This window comes from Semicossyphus pulcher, unplaced genomic scaffold, assembly GCF_022749685.1.
Source record: "Semicossyphus pulcher isolate SPU_LCO1_2020_fin unplaced genomic scaffold, fSemPul1.0.p SCAF_13, whole genome shotgun sequence".
Lineage (NCBI taxonomy): Eukaryota > Metazoa > Chordata > Actinopteri > Labriformes > Labridae > Semicossyphus > Semicossyphus pulcher.
Window position 1 is genome coordinate 24338463 of NW_027211637.1, and position 27003 is coordinate 24365465.

Consider the following 27003-nt stretch of genomic DNA (forward strand, 5'->3'; position numbering starts at 1 on the left):
CACACACCTGCTCTGTCTCACAATGAGTTCACTTGAAAACAACACTATAAATGTTTAAGACTTGAATGCTCAACAAACAGCATTACTTTTTCATCTTATTCACATGTGTGTAATACATTTCCTGCATTACAAAGGTTTTTTATGAAGGCCTGTTGAAATTCACATGATCTTTAGCGTGTGCTATTAAAGCAGATTAACTTCTGCCACCCTTTGAAACAGTGTAGAGCCGGTTATTATTATGTGTCAGGGTACTAAATTGTTGTTACAGACACATTTTCAGCAGCCCCAACAGGAAAATGGGTTTAGATAAGGCAGGAGTGCAGAGTGGGGATGCTTATGTATGTCGACTGATGACCACTTTTTCTTTGTTTGCATCCGTTATTCTGGAGGTCACGTTATGCTACTTGATAGACAACATTAAAGAGAGTCTGCAAGCATGTTTTCAAATAACAAACTGAGTTCAGACTGAAAGGAAACAGAGCTGTGCTTGCTGACAGAGAGAACATTATCCATACTAAAATACAAAAAAAGACTGGATAAGGAGGGACACCTTGTATTCAAGATTCTTAGTAATTAGAAGTTATCCTGTTGTATTAAATATCTATGGGTCAGTGTGTTCAATTCCATTATAAGAGATGTTATTGGGCTGTTACACAAATTATAATACCATGTCCAGCTGCATAATGTCATGCTCAGAGTGTTGCAAGCCTTGCCTCATGGGGAGTTGTCCATCATAGCTGTATGTTGTCCACCAGAGGGGGCTGTTGAGACGTTTCCCCACTGGAATTGGGAGAGCAGCTGTAAAAGACCAGTCAATAAAACTTGTCTGTCAACAATCTTTTTGCCCATTCCAGCTATGTTAATACAATTAAAGCACATTTTTTCTGATAAATCAGATGTGTTCATTAACATTTTTCTGATTTTTTTCCCTGGCCAGACTATTAAGCAAAATCACACTTGAGGTCGTGATGTTGTACTGAATATCATCAAGGCTGTGATTCGGTTGTAGGTACAAGGTCGCAGGACAAGTGCCGCAGATCATCACAGCCATTGCTTTTATACAGCAGTTATACAAGCGGCAAATAGTAGTAGTAGATCAACTATCAACTCAACTAACCCAAAAATTCTCCTGCATTCTGTGTCTACAGGTTAGCACAGATCAGCTGTTTTTTTATCATGTTTGATTTAATTTATCATCAATCAGTGAAATAAGCGTCTGCTGTGTGATTCAGAGGTTAATGTAGACATACACGGTCTGCTGTAATGTTGATTAACAGTATTCAGAACACCTGGCTGAGGCGGAGTGATACACAGAGTAAAGAGCCCCATTGATGTTGTTCTCTATATCAGCACTCATGGAATGCGTCTTGTCCAATCAGATTACTTGGTCGGAACAAACTGTTGTATAATAGCTTATATCCTTTGCACGACAGAAATTGACAAAGAGCTCTTCCGAGAACAAATAAAAACATCAACTTAAAATACTTTTGATTTTAAGTCCCCTTTAAAGCATTTACAAGTGATAAATGATCCATAACACAATTTAATGTTGTAATAATCAAGTATAAGGGTTTGGTAATGTGTTTGTTAACAGATAAATCTCCTTAAGTGGGCATCCATTAGTGGAAGCTTGGACATGGACAGATAATCAATGATAATGTAGTAAAAAACTAATGTAAAATATAGTTTACACTTGTCTTCATAGGAGAAATTTCATTCCATCCACGTCTGATTTACAATGTGTTGTAAACCATTCATTAACTATTTGTATAGTGATTGTAAATGCTTAATAGGTTGACTTAAAGCAAAGCGTTTCCTCACTTCTAAATAATGGGATCATTAAAAACAAACAGCAGTTTTAGATTTTATATTAAATCCTTCGAATTAAGAATTTGAGTTAGAAAAAAAAAACCACAATCTCTGCAAACATTCAAATAAAACTTTTAATATTTCTCACATGACAGTTCCACATCGAGTACCATTGAGAGTTTGAGCTCACTAATCTGAAACCAGTGCGTACAGTAACTATTGCTACATTCATGTCACACAAACTGTAACAATAAAAAGTGTAGCAACATCAGCAGAGGACGATGTCTGTATGAACCACAGGAGAGAGAGTGAGCAGAAGAGTCCGTTCTTCATTAGTGGTTTACCCATAATGTGATGCTGATGTTTGTATTAATCTGTCACATTTTAAGGTTTAGATGATGTATGATCTGGGTTCAGTCAAAGGGCAGTGTTAGAGGCTGGTGTGTATTGCTCTATTAAGGCTCAGTATGTGGGATTGGTGTCACTATAAGGGCCATTCTGCAGGCAACTGAAGCTGTAGTTCACGTCAGAAATGACTCAACTTAAGGCCAATTTACAAGCTTGTTTCGAGCTTTTAACCACATCTAATGGTCTTCATGCCACACAATTTATCTCAACCTGTTAAATGTAGTTAAAAGCACTGGATAAGGGCCCGATCAGACAGGACGCGTTTCAGCAGCTGGGGGCGGATTATTTGTCATTGTTTTCAATGAGAGGGACGCTTTTTGCGCGCTGCTTTTGCTTTGCAGAGCGCCTCGCTTTTTTTCCGCTCTGTGCGCCTCGCGTTTTTGAGGAAACGCTCCGAGCGCCTCGAGTTGAAAAAAGTTCAACTCAAAGCAGAACTGCGCCCGACGTCCAATCGGATGAAAGGAGAGGCGAGCCTTCTGTCAGTTTACAATGTAACGGTTAGGTTAATGACAGAGGATTCGGTGGTTGCCTTAACAACAGTAGGGGAAAAAAAGCCGCCCCCAGCTGCTAAAACGCGCTCTGTCTGATCGGGTGTTTACTTTCACAAAAAGGCAGTGCGGTGCGCCTCGCGTTTTACGCCTGCAAAACGCGTCCTGTCTGATCGGGCCCTTAAGCTGTTATTAAGCAGATCTTTAGTATATTCATTTCATACAGGTTCAACTTTCACATTAAACATCACCTGTTTGTAGTTTTTCTGGCCTGATTGCGTCACGTTTTTAGGTATCGCTTGTAACTATAGAGGAGTAGCACCGCTACAAAGGTGCATTAGCTAAGTTAAAAAACGACTATTCAAGTTGTAACATAAACTAAGTGTGTCTGATTTTGGCAACAGCACGTTTTGGCAGTCGTCACTTTGAGCTACATTCACGCTAGTCTAAAGAGAATGCGAAATATTCAGTACAACTTTGGAAACACTGCCTTTATAACAACAACAATAAAAACACACAAAATACACAGCCATCCCAAAGTGTTCAATATCAAATGAATAAAAAAAAGACAGTGTAAAATAAATAATCATGATTACACGGGTATAACAAGAGTGTTACTATGAATTATTAAATAACATTTAATCAAGCTTTTTTGTCAAAATTCATTGGTTTCTTAATATAGTTTACTCTATTTACTTCTAAGATTAGTTATTAAATAGCTTCTTATTTAATACTGAACACTTTGGGGTTTAATAATAACAGATCCTTTGTTGTGGCGCGAGTCAGAGAGGCGTAATGTGTTATCTTGTTCATACAAAAGGCCCTTTCCTTCTATCTTCTAATGTACCTCGGCACTCTTTAGTGTAACCATGAAGCACCAAACACCGGTATAAACATCAACAAAATGTTGCATCATTGTCTAAAACTCCTCCTTCACCAACATGTTAGCAGAACAAACGACTGTAAGGCACTTAAATCAATCAAAAAGAGAATTACTCTGACACCGTTTGAGACTCGTTCAGAAGGAGATCACATTGTCTTTAACTGTTGCATAGTTTAAAAAAAATGGAGGCTGTGCTTCAACAGGGCTCTCGATGTATGGCAGGTAGGTTTTAACAAAGGCATACATATGCAATGTGCTACAACAGCTGAAAACAAACCGCACACTGAAAGAAACTACAATCTCATACAATACTCTGTATGCACTCAAAGAGCCAAGTACAATAGTTAGTTAATGCTTAGATAAAAAAGGCGTACAAACCACGTTTACAGAGGTCATTCCAGTGTTTGACAATGTCATGCATTTCATACAAAAGCAGTCTCCTTATACTCCTTGGCAATACAAATGTTCACATAATGAAAAAAAAAGCATACTGAGTGTGAAATGTCACCACAGTGTTGTAAAAAAAAACCCAATAATTTAGGAAATGGATGGACGAGTATAAAAACCGAGCACTTGCGCGGACACAAGTGTTACACTGTGTGTGGCAGTTCCGTTCAGTCCGATCACTGCAGACGACAATACAATAAAAACCAAAGTGATTCATCTTTCTCGCATTAATCCGATTATTATAAGATTTATAAGGATTACGTAACAATCAGATCCAAGTGGAATCAGCTTTGTGTGCATGTGTCAGGGCTACAACCGGCTTTCTCGTGTTGATCGAGCCAAGATTGTAATAGTTTGGAGGCTTAATTATATACACAAGAATCTTTTATTTAATCTTTGTTAAATTAAAGTACTTTGCAGAGAGGAATGTATAATGATTATATGTTTGCACTGGATGGTTAAAAGATGCATCCATGTGCTGAAACGTCCTCTCTTGTTGTGCTTCACTCTGACGCTGAATAAAAGACTCAAGTCGGTGTCGACTTCGCTCAATCAAACTTTGAAGAGAAAGTTTAGCTTCATATTTTTAATGTGCTTTCATTCAATATGTCAAGGCTCTTTGAAACACCTTGTTATAAATTAATCTTTTATAAGGGGAATGTGTACATAAAGTCCTGTTTACATAGATACATAAATAAGATCAAATCTACAAATGATTAATATTTTTCAAGGAGGAAAATTTCAACTGGAAGACTGACAGAGACGCAGCTAACAGCCAAAACGTGTGCATAGCAGAACGACATGGATGTACACACATCTTAATAAGGCATCGACACATTCAAGTTCAATCTAAGACACAGGGAGTGTAAAGCACTATAGTAATAAATAGATTTTTTTTTCTTCTTCTATTATTGCTAGTGATTTAAAAAGCAGTGTTCATCTCACCATTAAATATCTACATTTCTGACCATGATTTATAACTTCCCTAGATTCTTTGGAATCAATAGAAATAAACATAATCTAGCCTCTATCCAAAGATAAATGCGTATTTTTTTAAATATAAAAACTTCTATTTTTGTAACTCATTGTCATCAAAGTATTGATTAAAGCAGAATTACTTCATAATCAGTCCTTGAAATCAAGGTTGAGGGCTTGAAAAGACAAAGATATTATAAAAAACTAACAAAAAAAACACACAAGTGGAAAAAGATTCAATACATGTAAACACGGGTGGGGGGAGAAAACAAAAAATAAACAACAACAAAAAGGACACGAAGCCTCTCCAGCAGCTAGGAGTGTTAGCTACCGACAGGAACAGCAGGATGGAGGGGTTGCAGGTGCAGGTAAGGTGTCTTCCAGTAGGGGGTGCTAACAGCCCTGGTCGTTCTCATCCATGCTTACGCTGCTCTTGCGACTGCTGTCCTTTGAGGCGTCCGGGGAGACGGACGAGAGCAAAGGGTCCCCCCCTCTCACCGGGGATAAGGTGTCTTCCATGAGGATGTCGTTGAGTTTGGAGCCCGGCTTGCCGTGGACGCTGTAGTGGCCCTCGGGGTAGTTAGAGTGGCCCTCGTTTAGCTCCAGGGTGGTGGGCGGCTCTGGAGTGCAGGCGGGGTGGTGTTGGTGATGGGGGTGGAGTGTGTACAGGTCTTGGTGGCAGTCCTCCAGAGCGGTCTCCTGCTTGATGGTCCGGGCCCCGAGTTCAGCTGAGCAGAGTGCGGAGGACGCGATGGCCAGACCGTGAGCCCGCGCCTGCATCTCTAACTCCTGCAACCAAAGAGACACACGTGGGTCAGTCTCTGATCCCTGCTCTGATTCACTTGCACTTCGAGGGGGGTCAAAGGTTAACTCAACCAGAGTCTCAAATAAATTAGTCATTGACTTTTTCATTTTAAATCCTTATCTAACAGCCACTGACTGAACTGTTTACCTTAAATTATCCCACAACTAAAAGCTCAGGAGGTTTTTCCCCCTGATAGTTCTGCTTTACATAACAACCGTTAAGCTAACACACAATGTGATCGATCAATCAATGTCAGCTGAGCAGAATCACACAGATCCTGACGCTTCTTGTCTTGTGATCAATTACCCACAAGATAATGGTGTTCACAGCTGCTTCCCGTGTCGCACATGTGGTCTTTAAACATGTAGTAATTTCTTCTGAGGTCAGTGGAGGCATGCTAACCCTGCATGCATGCGGTGTCGGAACAATTTGTTTCTTAGTGGAAAAAATATCCGGCCAACGCCTCCCCAGTAGCAGCAACAACTCAGTACAGGACCCTCTAAGTTGACTGACTTGATGACATGTTATGCAGAAACACAGCAGGCTAAAGTAAACGTTGGCTTGATGGTCAAACACTGTATTTAAAATAATCATTTTAAATTTGTAATTTGATGTAGGGTTTCACTGCTGTTGCTTTCTAAAGTGAGCCGGACTTATTCTGATCATTAAAACACAGCACGTGTTCTTTGAAGCGCCCGTTTTCTAGCACCATCCGAGGAGCACAGAAATGCACGGAGCGTTCAGGCAGCGCAGGGTAAAACACTTCACACACTCTGTAGTTTTTCTTTAGTTATTCGTAGTCAATGATAATAAAGCAAACAACTTTGTGACTCCAACTTCAAATCACTAGACTTCATCAAAGTGTGTTTACCTGTATCCTCAACATCAGGTGTCGATTGGCGTGCTCCAGCTTCTTCTGGCGGGTCTCCAGCTCCTTGGTCCTCAGCTGCTCCCGCTGCAGCTTCCTGATGTAGTCCACTGATGCCTTCAGGATGGTGCCTTTGTTCCAGCGCATGTCCCTGAAAATCAATTATAAAAATCATTATTCAAACATCCCACTATCTCTTTGATACTATTTTTATGTGAGACACACACAGGCTCTTCTAAGAAGAATCAGAATGTAGTTGTTCATATGAATCCAGCAGCTGTAACAGACGGCTCATGTGCCTCTTTCCAGTTAAAAAAACAACAAGAGACAGAGGAGAGATAAGGAGGTCACTGAGGTGAGCAGCACTTTGAAGTCTGAGCTATTTGCCAAACTGAATGCTGACATGACATCTATGAAAGGGCAGATTACAAGCAGTCATAAGGATGACCTCGAACTTCCTGAAGATTTAAAGGTCGCAGTGGAAGTTTGCAGGGATATAATCGATCGTAAATAGTCTAAATGTTACAGAACCAAAGTCTTTATTGTCTCTTGCTTACAAGGGTTATAGTTTAATAGTCTGAAGAGGTCAAAAGCCTCAGGGACAGTGCTGTTTAAGGACTGTATGAATGCTTTTAATTCAAATGAATAAATTCTACTTTTTAAAGGGCCAGTTCACCAATTTTCAACCTCAGTCCCATCATGCTATTATGGGGAGCTAACGCCATTATGGTAGGGAGAAAAAAAGGACGCTATCTGCTTCTCCAATGGGTCCTGGAAAACCTCGATGTCAACCTCAACATCATCTGGCGGAGGCCAGGGAGCTTACTAAACTACACTGCCTCAATCTAGGACGCCCGCCTCCGATGTCATGTCTCGTTCAAAATGGTCAGGTTTGAAATGTAGACTGCAGACCTGAAGATTTTTTAGACGATCCACCGGTATATTCTCGTCGTATTTCGGATTCTGTACCGCTCTGAGCCGTTGCCTGCAGCGATCAATGTCCTTGACTGGAAAACGGTCGTATTTCTCTCCAGCGTCTCTCGCTGGGCCGTTCCTTTCAGAGGGAGGGGCGCAATGCGCGCTAGGTGTTGTAAGGATGTAGAATGGGCGAAACCCCGAGCTGTTTGTACGACTTTCTCCACAGCTATGGCGCCAATTTCAAATATTGTTGCTTCTATCGATTAAAGAGAACATCAGCTTTGACTGACAGGGGCTTTTTCCAGGGGAGGATTGCTCCTTTAAGGCTAACAAGCACATGTGAAGCCAAGCCAGGTGTGTTTGAAATAGCAGGCCTCTCTGAGCTTGTGTGCATGTAGGCGTAGGGGTGGGTGGAGCACCCAGCTGGGGTTTATCAAAACAACCACAGGTGGGTCGACACAACAAAAAGGGGGCTGCAGGGAGCTTCTCAGAACCACAGACAGAGTCAAAGGTCGGGGATTGATTTTAAATAGAGCTTTTAATCTTAATGTTTTAGAACACGGAAAATATGATGAATCAAAATCTGACCTGATTAGATTATCGTCATTTTGTTGGTGATCTATCGTCATATTTTTAATGTGAATCAGAGTATAAACTTTTAACATTCGTGTGATTGATTTCCCTTAAATTATAATTAAATAAAAATCCCTTAAAATCAATTAAAGAAAAAGTTCAAAGCTCACATGTCAGAGGCGGGCGGCCAAAGTGTATTCTAAGATCATCTGGAGCTAATGCGAGGATTTAACATGAGTCGACATTCCCTCTGTGTTTCGCGCACAGTGATTCCTTCATCAGCGGCAGCACACAGATAGTAACACAAAGAAGGGTTCTGTACTAAAAAAGACTTGAGCTTTGAAAGATGTTGACTTGATTTGACTTTATCAGACTGCTGAAACCTCATATTAGCTTCAGCTGAACTTTAGAACATATCTTACACAGAGCTGGTTCTGTGTATTAGATATAAATCTCATTAGAGAGGGAACTCCTTGCAGCCATGCATTTAGACTTTATTATTCTGCAATTTCTGCAAAAAGTTACTTACGGGTCGTTGGATTTTGGGATTAAAGTTCCCAACTCCTTGATTCGATCATTGATGTTAAACCGTCGTCTTCTCTCAACTGCAGGACAAAATCAGAAGAGAGAAATCTTTATATTTAATTCCTTCAATCTTAGAAGTGTAACAAAGTATGGCAGCCATTACCACATCTTTTTTTTAAATTAACGTCTACAGAGTTAAATTAAACTCACTCAGGTTGTGGTTATCCTTCTTCTGCCGCTCCTTTGCCATTGCTCTTACCTCTGCTTCTAGAACACACCATTGAGATCAGTACACCAAGAAAATAAAACAATGCAAGTATTAAAAAATGTGCGCCACATTAACCACACGCACCCACGGGGAATCCTTCAGGCCTCTGATAGTTGTCAAATTTGCCACAGGATCCAGACTTGTCCAGCATATGCATGATGGCCGGGGACTGTGACACTGTGTGACCAAAAGAAAATTGTTAAAAAAGGGAGAATGGATAGAAATACACTGGAAAATACATGTAAGTCATGCACAGTCAACATCCCTAAACAGAGGAGGATTACAAGAGGTGCACTATTAATATAATGATACAGTATGGGCTGCATGGAGGTCTTTGAAGGTGAAAGAATCTGAATGGATGTTATCTTTACGACAGAAGTTGAAGTGTTCATGTGTGTCTTGCTCACCGGAGTATTCCCTTTTGATGTTGGGCAGGTTGGCGGGGCAGGAGTTGCTGATGGGCAGACCTTGCTGGGACATACCCTGGTTACCATACATGTCCATGAGGTTAGCAGGAACGGCGATCTGAGGACACACAGCACTGACATTTAGCGAGGAAAACACCATAACAGTAAAACTGTGACTGTAAAATCATATACTAATAGATTAGATTTCACTGTTTAAGGAAAAGGTCAACATATTGGGGAAATTAGATTCGTTGCTAGGAGTACAATACAAAGATTGATCTCTGCTGGTTGGCTGGCAAACTAGCAATGATGAGAACACTCCAGGAAGTGTTTCCTTTAAATATCAAAATAATTCTTCAACCTTGGCAACAAGCTGGAGACTGTTTCACCGCATGAAAGCGCAGCAGAGCAAGCTTTCACAGCAGCCCTCTTAGCTTGCAGCTAAATTAGTTTTTTTTCAATAGCATCATTCAGAATTTTTCTCTCTTAACACATCTAAGAACACACCCTTGTGTGGTGACCTTTAAACAGTGAAGTGCTTTGTCTGTTTACAGGCTCAGTGTTGAGGATGAATTCACATTAACACACACACATACCGTGTTAGCCATCTGAAGTCCTGGGTCCATCAGGCCGAGGATGTCATCACTGTAACTGGACTCCAGACTAATAATGTCATCAATGACATCATCCATCTAAAGGAAGAGGGCGTAGAATTGAACAACAGGTTAGAATGATTACATGAGTGAAAGATAACATAAATTAAACCCTGTGTGTTTAGTCAGAATGACACCTCACCTCTTTCTCGCAGTTAGAGTTCAGGGTCAGTAAGGCCATAGGGCTGTTGGGGGCGCTGTTGCCCGGCCCTGGCGGCATGCCCCCGTGGTCAGAGGACTGGTTGGGGCAGGGCAAGCTCAATGCCTGAGAGCCAAGCTTCCCCAGGTACCTCTTCACCTGCTGCTGCTGGGAGCGCTGGATGTGGTACTTGGTCGGGTTCTCCAGGTGAGTCTGGACCTTCGGGTGCAGAATAAGGGAAAGAGGGAAGGGAAAAAGAAGATGTGTATTAGAGAAATGTTGCTTGATTGGAGAAAAAGCCACTGAAAAGTCTGTTTGTTAGTTTGAATAAACCACTTTAAAGTGCAGCTGCAATATTCTTGTAGTCACATTTTAGGAGTTTTTGGGCTTTGTAGTCTTTTATTAGATTAAAAGACTCTAAATATACCTCAAAGTCTTGCCTGTCTCCAGTATTGCAAAGTTGTGACTTTAATATTAAAATAAACTCGGCACGGATTTCAAAGCCTTCGATGCATTATGCATTTTGTTTTTGAGACGCTGTCAAGTGCTGTTATGTCAAAGAGGCTCAGTGGAAATACATTTCAACTTTCTGTTTCCAACATAAAACGTCCACATATTTTGGAAGTAAAGAAATTACATTCACACCCCTATCTTTGCTCTGTCCCCGGGTATGGATACATTTGATTGCGTTGGATCATTAATCCCTCACACAACACTAATGATCCAGAAAAGCTTCTGCAGGCAGATAAACTTCAGAGACACTGTTTGTCAGGCTGAAACACATCGAAAATGGAGCAGTGCTGCTGCGTTCAGGAGTCTATATTTAAACCTTACAGACTATTGACTGCATTTCTGGTGCCATGACTCACAGATAACAGCGGTGCATCGCAAAATGTACACAGATAATGCCGCATTAATCTCACATTTGGCTTAAAAAAAGTCAATTATGTCCATTTAGTCGCATGCTGTTACATACTTTTCCATGTATAATTCAAAATAATTCCCCATCTCCAGAAACTTTGATTAAAACATACCTCATAATGGTGGTATCCGAGCATCTCAAGCATCTTTACAGTGAAACTAATCCTTCCAGTTTAAAAGAAATGAAAGGAAACTTCTGTGTCTAACTCCTGTCTGAACTAAGAAGCGCTGTGGCTGCTTCCCTCTTGGTTGCACCAGGAGACTGAGCCTGCTAGTATGAGGACAGACACATCCAGGCTCATCTTTTAAAAGGCAAGAAAAGTAATTAGTTCTGCATGTCAGGGAATCTCAGCAAAGCACAATGAGCTTCTTCAAATTTGTGTTGTTTTATGTAAAATCTGAATTTATTCCTTTATGGTGCATCACTTGATGTCAGGATGTGGGGCTAACACTAAGTGCCTTTGTTTAGCAAGGCCACCCCTTTTACTGAAACTTGCCCGAGGCTATCACTTAGCCGCATCCACTTTTTTAACCCTGTGGATGCTCAGCGTGTGTTCCCAGTTCAACAGAGCACATTGAGGAGCGATAACACTTTGGAAAAATAACTTCATGCCAATAGAGCCCTTTAAAACGGACAGAATGAAGTCTGTTACATCCTATTTCCCCCCCTACAGGTTGTGTCTCTAAATGTTATTTCTAATCGTCAACAACAAGCACTCTGCGTCTCAAAGTCAATGAATAACTTCATTTTTTAACTTGATGTATTTGTTCTGCTTAAGCCCAGAGGATTTAGCTTCATTAGCAGAGCTGAGGAGGTCACAGGCTGCAGACCAACTCTAAGCTACCTCGAAATTTCCTCTGCTTCTGTGAAAAGTGCTTTAGTCTGCGCACTGCGCTAGACAGTGGAAAGGACACGGTTATTAGACGGACACATAAGACATTTCCTGACTCCCGAGAGCAGCTCATTTCACAGCATGTAGAACTAAAGAATAAAATGCTTGTATCATTGCCAAGCATGGTTATTCAATATTTATGCTAACTGATTGCTAATAAAACATAGATATTATCAAACTGTGTGCATGTTTCTAATCATGCTATAGCTTTTGAACTATTTCTATGGAGTTTTTACTCGTCTCTGTGTTTATATTTTACATGAATATTAAAGCTGCCATGAGGAACATTCGGTTTGTGTTGTTTTTGGCGCCCCCTGTGGACAAAGCTGTACCTCTTATCTCTTTGCTGGTGTTAAAAAAATCTCCCTCTGCTTTCTTTAACAGTCATATGTATCATTCACTTTAAATTCTTGCCCTGTAAAATGTAAAGTTAATCGCTTCGTCTGACACCTGCCCCCTTGCAGCAGTTTCAGCCATTAAAAATGACTATATAGAAATAATCAATCTTGTCACTGATGGTCTGGTTTGCTTTTCCAGGTCATGACCAGTGAAAAACTCCTCACAGGAGCTTCAAACTAACCCAGACGTCATTCTGTGACGTCTTCAAATGTTCCCTCTTCTCAGCAGAACAGAAACTCTTTCTCCTCCGTTCTCAGAGACAGAATCATTGTTCTGCAGGAGATACTCATGTGAGCGCAGCATTAACATACATCCCTCAGGTATGACTGAGATCACCTGGGGCCATAAATCGCTGTTAAAGGGTCATAAAGCTGACCCCACTGAGGGGGGCATACACACATACACAGCACGTCAGTGACGCTGTGGGCTACAGTGCAGAACAATGATTCATTAGTGTCGGTCACTAACTGAAACATTTAGTCTTCACTTTGTGCTCATACTGGTGCTGAACTGGTGTAGTGCATTATAATAACCAATGATATCTTCAGGATCATTTTCCGTTATAAAATCATCAAACCCCACAAGCACACAGGCAGAACTTTATGAAGAAAAAGCTTTACACGTAAGAAACCGCAGTGACGCTGGTCCTGAAAATAGACTGAATGCGTGTAAAGGGCAGCAGAGTATTTAGGAACCTAATCCACAAGGATATACTTGAGCCACAAATAAGCGATCCAATTATTATGTTGTGATTGTGTTGAAATGGGTAAACAACCGTGAATGCTTCTTAACTGTTTCATTCATCAACTCCACTGTTGATGAATCGAGTCGAAGGCGGCACAAAACTCGACAGTCTGTAGTCAGAGTCGAATAAATCTCCTTTAAGAGCTTCATTAATCATCTCAACGTGGTCCATTAAATGTTTGTTTGTTTTATAACCTAAACCAAAAGAGATCACAGAGCACATTTTTAGCATTTAAGATTGAAAAAAAATGACCTTCAAAATAAAAGCTGATAATCTTATGATGATTCATTAATTGTTTCTTTAATAAATGACCAGTGTCAACAACATTCAGGTAGTCAATTAAGTCCATTTTACTTGTTGTTTATTACCTGTTGTGTTTATGCTCATTATAAAGAAAATATATTAAATTATCTAATAATAATAATAAGTAACTAATAAATAAGAGACATATCATTAAGTGCAATCAAAAAATGTATATGTTGCTGCACTTCAAGCGTAAATGTAATGTAAATGTGCATGTTAAAGTGTTTGAATTTAGAGTTTGACTGCTGCTTTTTCCTTCAATTGAATTCATGCACGCTCGTTTGAAACTGTACATAAAACATTTAATCGTGTCATCGACGTGTTTCCTGCCGTCGTCCCCGCTGACCTCGGGGGGTTACGGAGTGTGTTGTCCTCCTCTGAGTGGGAACTATCTTCGTTTTTTAACGCTGGTTTTGAGAAAAGTGTGAGCAGAGCTGATTTATCAACTGTAACTTGTGTTAATGAGCCTGAAGGTCAGGGTCACAAAACATGCAGAAACACTGTGTTAGTCTAATACAGTATCTATATTAAAGGATGCTTTGGTGTCAGTTTGTCAGTCTGGTTTCCTGCCTATTTTTATGGAGGCTTTTTATTCATCACAGAGCAAGTGTGTTTGTTTTTGGTTCAATCTACTACTTAGAGGTTCTCCTACTGCTTCCTGTTTGTGTGCTGGGATAATTGGTGCAAGTTAAATGATGAATTCATAACAATCAAAACAAGTGATAACACAGGTTATGGTTTGCCGTTAAGTCGATTACTGGTAGATTTTCTGCGGAGGCCACTGACTGAAATATGAGCTATTCATGAATTCAGAGACATAGATGAAGACCCGGGGAGTAATAAACTATTATATAGTAGCATCACTCCTAAATAGCGGATCGCTGGCGCCAATTATCGATATTTTAATTTTTTTTTAAATTCAGCGCTTTAAACAGATGTCAATTTGAGTCACCGCATCATGTATTTATCTCAATTTGTGACACCCAATTGCAGTGAATAAATACATTAATCCTGCACTTCACCTTGTTAGGAGCATTTTGTATTCTTCAGTTAATCAGATATCGTGATGTATCGTTATATGATTGTCTTGCAATATATCAATTATCGCAGAATCGCTGTATCGTGATATTATCGTTATCGTGGGTCACGTTTCGTATCGTGAGTTACCCTGCGATTCCCACCCCTACTCCTAAAAATGTTCATTATATTAATTTGTGATGTATTTCTGGGCTCTGGACTGCACATGCATGTGTGCCAGTGGTTCCTGAAATCATGTCTTCTTGTGCACTTGTAAACAGGTAAGAAAAAAAAAGAGAATTCACCATTTTTAATCTCAGAAAATTTGCAAAATGTTCCTGCGAGGAACTTTTGGTTTGTGTTGATTTTGGCGCCCCCTGTGGACAAAGCCGTACCTCTTATCTCTTTGCTGATTTTGTCCTGTACATGCTAAAGTGGTGGTTCTTAAAAAATCTCATCCAGGTTTCTTTAACAGTCACATGTATCACTTTAAATTTCTATTAACGATTTACTAATTTTTTTAAATTTCAAAATAATCAATCTTGTCGCTGATGGTCTGGTTTGCTTTTGTAGGTCATATAGAGTAATCAGAATTCATTCATGACCATCAAAAACTCACAGGAGCTTTAAAAATCGACATCAAGGTGAAATTTGAATTGTAGAAATATGTCTTTCTCCTACTTTGTCCCATCCTAACGATCATCTCACGACCCTTCAGATGTATTTTGTGACCCCTTGTTGGTTCCAGACCACCAGGCCGGAAGCCATTGCTGTATGCACACACGTACAGCAATAAACCCACTGACTCAGCCTCTCTTTGTGTGGGTTGTTTTCTCTTGTACATTCACACATCAGGAGAACTGACGGCTGTCACTGTCTAAAAATAGAAAGAAAGGATTACTGCAGGAGCCCCATACCACTGTCTCTCTCCCCCCCCTCTCTCTCTCGCACTTAGAATAGAAACAAAGAGGTCGTTAAGGACGTTTTGTGCATAAGACAAAAAAGTCCCCATTAAAAAAAGTATTACAGAAGGTGCAACAGTTGGATTTTAGTCTCTAAAAGTCTTGAGTCTTTGCAGAGAAAATCTCGTCTACAGCTCAAAGGATTATTTGATCAACAGACGAGTCTATTTACAGAAAAATTAAATAGTCAACTGAATATCTTTGTATGTTGGTCAGAAAAAAACTGGCCTTTAGCAGAGGTCGGGCTGTGCTCCAGGAAATCATTCATCACAATTTTACAGAATTTTTCAGACTGGGCGATTAATTGATTAATCAAGGAAACATTCAGCAGAATAATTCGATGATGGAAATTTCTGGTTACGGACATGAATTGATGAATCATTAAAAGATGTCGTCTTGTTTGCTGGTTTCTGCTGGTGAAAAGTGACTCATGTGTTATTTAAGTAAAATACTTTTGGACTGATTGGCCCTGAATGCATCACCTTTGTGTTCTTGAACATTCTTTACTGTTTGTGGCTTTTTACGGACAAATCAATTAATTAAATAGTTTAGAAAATAAAAGTCAGATTGATTAATTATGTATTTATAAATAATAATTAGTTTAAAATTAGTCGTTACGTTTTTTAGACGTAAAAGATCTTTTATTTATCTAACCAGCTGATTCCGTTTTATCTTAACATTAAAACGAGCATCAGCGATTTGTCGAGCTCGTTTTCGTCCTCAGGGATTTCCTAAATTATCACTTATAATGAGATGATCTTACCGCTCTGAGTTCATTAAAGGCCCCCGGGGGCCACAGACATCGAGCAGGAATGTCTCGGCCTTGTCAGTATAGACTGCAGCTTTTGTTAAGATGAACTGGTCTGAGGGTAAAAAAAAAAACGATGTGTTTTTAAAGAGCCGGGACCGTGAAACAGATTCCTTTTCATGGTGTGTACACAGAGTGGACACACTGACAGAGACTGCACGCAGACAGGATCTTTGTCTCTGTCTAAAACGCATGTTTCAGAAGCATAAGGTGCATTGAGTCCTCTGTAGTACATCTCTTACAGAAAAGACACAACAGTGGATTATAGAAAGGTCTCTGACTTGACCTTTACTTTACCCGACTGCACTTAATGTACTCTTTCTTAAATACGCTGTTTGCAAATGTGACATCAACTGCGAGCTCACAGCATCTGCACCCACAGCGAACAAGACAGCTTGTTGTTTATCAGCTGTTTTTTTTAGCCATCGACAGCCCCGCGGGCATGAGCAACATAACCCCCAAACAGTCTGAAACCACACAAAGCGTCCCGCTGTACTCTCAGAGGACACTCGTTGGTATTTTTGTTGTTTTACTTGCGTGCTTTGGGCATTCCATGATGATCCTACCAGGATACATTAACAAGAATGCCCTCATTTGCAACCGGGCTAGAAGAATAGGCCACTTTGTCTCACAGTTAAGCTGCTAACGTGCTTCTGTGGAGCCTGCAGACGACAACTGTGATGCTAATGTCAGCAGCTACTTCAGAGCAACCTGCGGGTCTTCTCCACCTCCAGGTCTTTGTCATGCCATTATGCAAAAAGGTCGGCAAATTACCTACGAAATACAAACCATGTGTCCTTAAATGATCAGTGTTGAGCTGTAAATGTGCAGCTGTATAAATCAGAAAGCTAATAAAGCTACTGTAGCTAAATGCTGTAATATTACGCAGCAATACAATAAACAATAGGGAGCAATGCACTTAAGGTTATGTAAATGGAAACACTGCATTACGTACATGAAATAAAATATGAACAAATATTTAGTTAAGACTGTAGAAATGTGAGTTTTTATCTTGTTATATTAATCGACATATCTTTGCATACTTCCTGATGCATACACGTCACGAGCTGCACTCATTGTATAATCCAAAAGAACTGTACAATTCGTACTTTGGGGTTGACGAGTACTTTGTTCTTTTCACGGCAGCATAAATCCTTTGAAAAAAAACTTTCTACAAATCATTTTTTAACCCTTTTAGGAAGTTATCCTACACAAATTTCAAAGCCGTGTTTTTTTTGCTCTTAAATATGCCGTGGAATGAAAGCAGTGGGAGCTAATTACGAGCATTCTTCACTGAATTAGCGTTCGGTGTGTGGTAAGGCTGTGCTCGCCTTTGTCTTGATCCCTAAACTGATCCCTTACTTATTCCCCAGAAGGTCAGAGGTCACTTGGTTAATTAAGGGTCCAATCAGTCTTTAGATAAACTCATCTGAGCTTAATGTTTGCACTTTTTGAGGTCCAGCAGCTCTGCCTGGTACCCCTGAGCTGTGTGCGGACTGTGCTAATCTACCCACAGACAGGGGAGCAGGTTAACCCAGCTCAACAGCGCCAAGCTGGAACGGCCTTTTCATTTTGAGGGCTTCAGTCAATGAAGAATGTCTGTAAGCTCCGGCCAAAGCAGAGAAATTACTCTAACTTGATGTATTGTACGCAAAAGGGCGAGGGTTTGGGGGGCGGGGGGCGGGGGGCGTCCTAAACCTCTCAAAGAGCTGCAGATTATGGGGAGTAAGTAATGTTTATGCTGCATGAGGAGGGAAGTGTATTCAATGGATATACTGTATTTGTGCTGCGCTGCTGGGCCATGCCACACACATCCAGGGTGATGAAAGTGAGGCTGAGCAAGCAGGCATGAAATCTCTGAATGTATTGTTGATGGATTCGGTCAAACAAATATTATCCAACAGCTCAAAGACATCATTACTTTATAGTGTTGTAACATTAGACGATTAAAACTGTGATGTATCCTTATGGGAAGCTTTACATTCTATACAATGATCTACAGTACACATAAAGCCTGAATAGCAGCATTATTATCACTCTGAATACAATATTTTTTAACAACAGTGTTTCTCATTTACCCACATAAAAGCCACTATTATGTGATTCATAAATATTTTAGTATAAAAGTCTGATTTTTGTGGCACCAAAGTATTTTAAACTTTAACATATTATCATCTGGGAAACTCAAATGCACAAACATGATTGTATATTCGAACAAAGCTGCCCTAAAGAGTCACACATTCAACAAAAAAACTACCAAGAAACGCAACGCCAAAAGCACCTCCGAGAAAATCTCAATACTTATTCACAGCAAACACGAGTGCACATGTGCCCCCTTCACAAACTCCACAAGCATTTCCCTCGTCTCAGCAATAATGTGAAAATCAAGAACTTAAAAAAAAAAGTTTTTTTTATCCATAAACAAGACAGTAAAAAACTATTAAATTGTGCAAACCTCTATATCACACAAGTCACAATTACAAACCGACTCTTTGATGCCATTAAAGACTAAAATAGACGAACGTGTACTCGAAGAAACAGAACATGTGACAACAAAAGTTCTGAATAACAGCTGCACATGTTCACCACTGCACAAAACATTTCTTATCTGTGTATCATGGAAATTGATTAAATGAAAACTCTCAAAAATAAACCGCATGCAGAAGACAAACAGGAAAACTCACCAAAGCGCCTGGTCAAAAACGTGCCCTCACGCACACACGGTCTCTCTACTCGTACAGAAAAATCTCAACAGTCTCCTGTCCCTCGGACTGCCAGCGAATCAAAGCTATGAAAAGATGTGAATCTAGCTGAGCAAATAGGATTAAAGATGGCTAAATCCAAATGGCTGGAAGCACAGCATGCATTAAAGAGGAATTCTCTCAGGAAAGATAATCCCCATATACGCATTTTAACACACTTCACTCACCCCCCTGTTTTTTTTTTCTTTTTTTACACACAGTTGTAGTAAAACCACAATTGCTCGACAGTCCGCACACACACACATGGGTCAATAACTCTATAAATACAGCTCTGCATGGGCCGTTCAGACTGCAGCAGTGACACATGCAGCTTCTAATTCAAGAGGTGGAAACTTTTTACTGTAAAAACTTTGACTAATCAGACGTTGCACACACACGCTCCCCCGTCACACACGAGCTAGAACCGCAGGGTTTTACCTTCAGCACCTCCATTGGCACCTGTGCAGCAGGGGATGGCACGCTGACGTTGATGGCAGGGGTCTGGGCTGCAGTGGTTTGTGGGTACCGGGAGGCCTGCAGTCTCTGCTGCTCCCGCCGCTCCTGCTCCTGAAGCTGCTCCCGCATCAGCTGTTGGCGCAGGAGGATGCGTGATGTCATGGCCGAGGAGCTCAGCGGGGGCTTGGAGGAGCCGTGCTGGTCCGACGGGCTGCTGCTGCTGGAGGGGAGAGAGGAGGGGGGCAGATAAAAGATATCAGAAAAGTGAGCGGGGACGTGAGGATAGCGAGGGAAAGCAAAGTGGAGGGTGATAGCGGAGAGAGGGTAGGGGAAGGTCAGGGGAGGAAGGAGAGGTCAAGCAAGAGAGACGAGAGAGGAGGGAGATTAGGAGGAGAGGCGGATGGAAGAAAAGGTTAACATGAAAGTGAGTGAAGGGCGAAGATCAAACGGAAAACCTGAACTTTGGAGATGCAATGATTAGCCGATTAATTGATTGAATTGAATTAATCCACAACTATTTAGATTATCTGAAGTTTTTAATGCTAAAATGTCAAACATTTGCAGGCCACAGCGTCCCGAATAGAAAGACAGATAGATAGAGATGTTCCATTACTGTTTCCTCCATTCAGGATACCTTGACCTGAGTATTGGCCAACACTGAGTACCCCTCCTTTTCCAGCGCCAATATAAAAATATACAGCTCCGGAAAAAATGAAGAGACCCCTGGAAAAAATATATTTTTCTCTGGTTCTACTATTTATATGTTTTCGTAAAATACACTTTTGTTTTATTGTAAACAACAATTCCACATAAGATATTCTCATTGAGGTCTTTTATTTGCAGAAAATGACGACTGGTTTATAAAGCAAACAAGATGTTTTTCAGAGCTCGAATAATGCAAAGAATAGTTAATGTGCTGGCAGCACACTGATGGTGTCTGTTATCATCACATAATAATTTGCATGAAACGAGTAGATTTATTTGGGGAGGTCAATAAATTATGTTATCGCTTCAATAGATTGAGTGGCGACACTGCATTTTAGGCCGTATCAGAGGCCAATACCAATACCGATATTGGAAAATCTTTAACAGATGGATGCACTTCATTGATCCCAAACTGGGAAATGATGGCGTTACAGCAGCAGAAGTTTATCCATAAAAAAAGCAGGGATTTGTTGTTTTTTTCATCAGTAATGAAAGGAAATCAAATGTCTTTTGCTTGTGAACAAATAAAGCACTTTAAAGACTTCCCTCTGGGAAAGCTTCAAACATTTCTTGGAAATTGTGAAGAGAAGAAAGTTTCTACCTGATCAGTAGAAAAACTATGAATGAAAGTCATTGTTAGTGGCAGCCTTGCTTCTCTGGAAGTTATTTATTTCTTAGTAAGATAAAGTCTACAAATCAAACCCCCTTCAGTGTATCAATAAAACAGCAATTTCACAAAGCCGAAGTGGTTTGGATGATTTCGGAGGGCTGCACTCACAGAGCTGTTTTGTGACATTAGAGAGAATTGAACAGAAAGAGGAACAGTTTGCACAAAAGGTTGCTTCAGTTTTCCCACTCTCTTAAATTTAGACAGCTGCTCCCCAGACAGAGTCCTGCCGTCCTAAAATAGAGCCTCTGCTGAAGCAGAAGTGGTGGGTAAGAAGCCCTCATCGAGTGAGTGATCCCTTTGACAAAACTCAGGAAAACGTCTGGCCAATCCAGCTGTGCAGTAATCGCACTAATTAGCCGGCCGAGTCAAACACAGCTTCAGTCTACAGCGTATTGGGTGGGTGTTGAGCCCCCAACATACCATAATTCTCCCCCCAGCGCTGCATATAATCTCATTGTCTGATACCACACCCGCTGAACCCTGCACAAATATGCTACAATATGAAATAAAACCACATTTTCGGACCATTATATAAAGTGAAATGAGATAACAAGCAGCACTTTCATTTTTTAAGATGAATATAAACGGTCCCATTCATTCCCCAGGACAATGCTGATCCCATTAAACTGATTATTGATCCTGGTTAAATCAATAGTAGATTAAACCAGTGAATTGTAGTCAAACAAAGAGCGCAGCTTGTTCTCTGAAAGTACTACAGCGGTTTGGGACCCTCAATCCGACAGCTCCTTTTTTTTTTGTTCCTTTGTACTTACTCCAATACATAGAATCAGATTTAGTGTTCGTATGCATAATGCCTTTGTCTCTGTGACTTTAGGCGATTGTGTGTTTCCTTTCATCCTGTAAGTTTCAAACAAAAGTCACTGGAGCTAATGTTGAAACTTTTTTCTGTTCAATTCCACAGAGCTGAATCCTTTGATTTCTTTCTCTTTCTTTAATCTGCTTCGGTTCAATTTTGAATTTCCAGACAATAAATAGTCGTTTCATTTTATTACCCCTCTGGTTTCCAGTTGGAATAAATTGAAAAATTGAATTTACAATAAAAATACAGCCGACACTACCAGCTTTTTGATCTTGACCACTTGACCAAATGCAACAATGTTGTAAAAATGTTTTTTAAACTGAATATACTGTGAAAAAAATACTGGAAACTTTACTACCACTGTGACACACACACCCCCACACTTACACATTCACACACTGTACACTAAGCAGTCACAGTGGTAGAAAGCAGGGGTGGGAATTGCAGGGTAACTCACGATATGATACGATACGATACGATACGATACAGTATGATATGATACAATAGGATACAGTATGATACGATACGATATGATGCGACACGACACGATACGACACAATACAATACATTATTATACGATACGATACAGTATGATACGATATGATACGATACGATACAATACGATACGATACGATACAGTATGATACGATATGATACGATACAGTATGATACGATACGATACAATACGATACGATACGATACAGTATGATACGATATGATACGATACAGTATGATACGATACGATACAATACGATACGATACGATACAGTATGATACGATATGATACGATACAGTATGATACGATATGATACGATACGATACAATACGATATGATACGATACAGTATGATACGATATGATACGATACGATACAATACGATACGATACAGTATGATATGATACGATACAGTTTTATACGATACAGTATGATATGATACGATACGATACAGTACGATACGATACAATACAATACGATACGATACGATACGATACAGTATGATATGATACGATACAGTATGATACGATACAGTATGATACGATACAGTATGATACGATACAATACGATACGATACGATACGATACAGTATGATATGATACGATACAGTATGATACGATACAGTATGATACGATACAATACGATACGATACGATACGATACAGTATGATATGATACGATACAGTATGATACGATACAGTTTTATACGATACAATACGATACGATACAATACTATACGATACAATATGATACGATACAATACTATACGATACAGTATGATACAATACAATACGATACGATACAGTATGATACGATACGATACGATACGATACAGTATGATACGATACGATACAGTATGATACGATACGATACGATACAGTATGATATGATACGATACGATATGATACAATACGATACAGTATGATACGATACGATACGATACAGTATGATACGATACGATACGATATGATACGATACGATACATTATGATACGATACGATACGATACAGTATGATACGATACGATACGATACGATACAGTATGATACGATACGATACAGTATGATACCATACAATACGATACGATACGATACAGTATGATACGATACGATACGATACAATACAGTATGATACGATACGATACGATACAATACAGTATGATACGATACAATACGATACGATACGATACAGTATGATACGATACGATACGATACGATACGATACGATACAGTATGATACGATACGATACGATACAATACAGTATGATACGATACAATACGATACGATACGATACAGTATGATACGATACGATACGATACAATACAGTATGATACGATACAATACGATACGATACGATACAGTATGATACGATACGATACGATACGATACAGTATGATACGATACGATACGATACAATACAGTATGATACGATACAATACGATACGATACGATACAGTATGATACGATACAATACAGTATGATACGATACGATACGATACAGTATGATACGATACAATACGATACAATACGATACGATATGATACAGTATGATACGCTACAGTATGATACGATACGATACGATACAATACAGTATGATACGATACAATACGATACGATATGATACAGTATGATACGCTACAGTATGATACGATACAATACGATACAATACGATACGATACAGTATGATACGATTCACAATTTATCGTATCATATCGTGATTTACCCTGCAATTCCCACCCCTGCTTTCTACCACTGTGACTCACATTTATTTCTTACTAAAAAAGTAAAGCTGAACTTAGCTATTTAATTTGAACACTAAGAGACAGCAGACTGTAAATTATTTCTGTACAGGAAGCTTCCTTAAGTACTGGATTTTGGTATCACAAGTATTATGGTGTCAGTTTGTAGGGCGAGTAGTATTGGCCAATCACGTATCAGCAGGCTTTGGTTGCATGCAGGAAAAACAGTCCTTGTAGCGAGCAAAAGCAGCAGGAAGCAAACCGCCGTAATACCATCCTGGATCCAATCGCCGTTCATCTGACGACGATTAATCTCTATCTAAGACATCTGCGTAGCTAACAATCCGTTATTAGATGTCGTATCTCAACTACTACATTCTGGCTTCTCACGTTGCTAGTTAAACTGTAATCAATGCAACGCACGGGAAAGGAAGTCCTGGCTGCAAGTCCTTTATTGCTTACTGCTGGCTACACCGGACGGTGGAAAAGTTGGCCATCGCTCCAAGAGACTACGCGTCTTTAGACGGTAGCCAGTGGGCTCCAAGATTGACTTTTCATTAACCAAAATGATTGTGAATAAAAAGTGTAACAATCTATGTGATAGTTGTTCTGATAGCTCTGACATTTTTTTTAACACAATCAGCGACCATAAATTTTATTATTTTGCTAAAAACAGTGAGCGCGGTGTGCCGACTTAGCTCAGTTGGTAGAGCAGGCACCTCATATACAGAGGCTACAGTCCTTGACGCACTGATTGCAGGCTCGACTCCCAGTCTGCTGATCATTTGGCGCACGTCATCCCCCACTCTCTCCTCCCCACATGTCCTGTCTCCCTTCAGCTATTCTATCCAATAAAGGCAGAAGCCGTAAAAAAAATCTGTGACAGTTAGAATACAAACTGTCTCCAGCGCTCTCTGGTGGACAAAAGTTACTTTACAGCAAAGTTAATTGTAATACAGGCGTAGCATATCCACATTACTATGTACATTTCAAGAGTAAACTTTTAATGTGTTTTCCTCCCCAAACTTTGACCCTTTCACAGAGTGATTAATTAATTAAAATCACAGTTAACGTTAATTAGGTGCACCTTGCTAACTGAGCTAGCCAGCTAGCATCAGCGTTGGCTGATAACTAGTTTTTTCTTCTGACTCCACCGTGGCTACTCCTACTTATTTAATAGTCTGCGGGGCTACACAAGAAATCTATGGGGAGTTGTAGCATCTCGTGATTTCTTTCATACATTTTTGATAATCAGATTGGCTCGTGTGTGTGTGTGTGTGTGTGTGTGTGCGTGCGTTCATAAAATACCACATCTCTCCCTCCCTCCCTCTCTGTCTGTTTCTTCCTCTCCACTGTATGGTGGCTTCTTGCCAAACACACCACTGAAACACATAAAAAGCTCTTTTGTCCTGTTTAACTTTTTTCACTCGTGTGTGTGTGCGTGTGTGCATGTGTGTGTGCGCACCTCCTCGTGTGTTTGTGTGTATCTCAAAGTAGGAAAAAAAAAAAGCACACAAAAAACAATGGATGTTCAGTGTTGAGGAGCCCCACCCACCCAACTCATGATTCCTCTGATTCTGCTCCCTGTGCTACTCCATCAAAGTCATTATTGGTGCAACAATCAGAGCTGGATGCTGGTTTTAATGTCAGACACGAGGACAGCAATCAGACAGAGAGATGAAGACATCCAGAGACGTCTGATCAGAGTGAAAACACTGAGCTGGTAATGGAAACAGACACATCTGCAACACCAACACTGCTGCTGTTAATTAACTGAAGGTAAGAGCTCTGCCTAATGGACAATAATGGTATAACAACAACCTCACTTTAAAACAAATGCCATTAAATTAACATTATTTTCCTCTTACAAACGTCTACAAACTATCTCTGTGTTTATCTATTACAAAAGGTGAGTGTAGTTTATCAAAGTGGCACAAAATCTTTGAATTTTATTACTTTTCCGCTAAAAAATCAATAACCAATTCCAGCCAAGTCAAAGCGTATTTAACAAACAATTAATAATGATTCCTTTGCTCAACTAGAAGCAGAACTATTCAACACAAAACTCTCCACACGAGGAGAAATCTGCTGTATTTACTTCCTGTGCACGCTGTCCTTCACGCTAAAAAGTAGTGTTAACCTTCAACAATCTGCTTTAACACCAGCCAACAATGTCGCCGCTGCTGACGCTCAATACTCACAGAGTGTCAAATGAGCAGGGTCTGTACACTTGCACTCCTACGGCCTCCATATTTGTTTGTTTTCTCCTGAAGGTGCACTACCCGCCCTTGGAGAGCAGTGAAAGTCATGCCGCTGGTGCAGCGCTGAAAGTGTGTCAGAGGGGGGAGGCTCCGGGGCCCGGCCTGGAATCTCCAATCGCCGCTCAGAGTCCCAGGCGGAGGACCGGCCCCGTCCAGTGAAACGGCAGAGCAGAGGAGAGGAGAGGAGAGGGCGTGCGGGCCCACTGGAAACACACTGTCCATCAACACGCTGTTTTAAAACCACACAGATACTGTTTCACTTACATGTGTTGCTGCTGTTCTGTGGGCGGCCTGAAACAAATATTGTCGGCTCTTCATGAGCTCAGAAGCAGCTCTGTTTTTCTGACAATGCATGTTTCAGATCATCTGTGTTTTAGTTTTACGTCCATATTCTTTCTCTTGGATGTTTGAACTTGAATGTGCAGGAACAAACTCATACACACCTATAAAATCCTTCACCATTCACCCACCAGGGGCTGCTCTTTCTCTGAGCTCTCAGATAAGTCTGCTTTATTATTGGGGGGGGAAGTGTTAATATAGATTGACCTATAATACTCACATTACTATAATAGTAGACCAATGTAAGAGTAGTCAAAAGGGACAAACTACAGAGATCGTATGTGGAGCAGAAGCAAAGAAACAGCACCAGGAAAATCTCTCTCCACCAGACTGCAGGTGTCTTCTTCACAGAGCACATCAAGCCCCCCTGAAAGACTACACAACCTCTCAGCTGGAACACAGCTCAATAACTGTGACCCGACATGACACTCTGACTCCCCTGTTGATCACAACACCCCGGCGCGCTGCAGCTGGCATCTCCGCACGAGACGGATACTAGAAAGCAAATCAGCGAGCTTTATGCAAGCGGTGAATCTAGAACGTGATCTATGTAGGTTTTGCACCA

The 27003-nt window shown here is 40.3% G+C and overlaps 1 protein-coding gene across 4 annotated transcripts in view; it reads right to left on the reverse strand.

Moving 5' to 3' along the window:
* Positions 1–5363: 5363 nt before the first annotated feature.
* Positions 5364–27003, reverse strand: part of LOC138589271 (microphthalmia-associated transcription factor-like) — a 31511-nt gene continuing 9871 nt past the window's right edge. Inside the window, exons 2-10 of one of the 4 annotated variants that reach the window (XM_069659480.1) lie at positions 19394–19628; positions 10170–10385; positions 9971–10066; positions 9375–9492; positions 9052–9144; positions 8910–8960; positions 8704–8779; positions 6687–6834; positions 5364–5799 (exon numbers count right to left, since the gene is read on the reverse strand). In XM_069659480.1, the coding sequence (XP_069515581.1) occupies positions 5404–5799; positions 6687–6834; positions 8704–8779; positions 8910–8960; positions 9052–9144; positions 9375–9492; positions 9971–10066; positions 10170–10385; positions 19394–19628 (1429 nt within the window). In that variant the 3' untranslated portion in view covers positions 5364–5403. Of the gene's footprint in view, positions 5800–6686; positions 6835–8703; positions 8780–8909; positions 8967–9051; positions 9145–9374; positions 9493–9970; positions 10067–10169; positions 10386–11200; positions 11234–19393; positions 19629–27003 lie in introns of those variants that run through there. The other 3 variants (XM_069659481.1, XM_069659482.1, XM_069659483.1) reach the window with 3 other exon arrangements.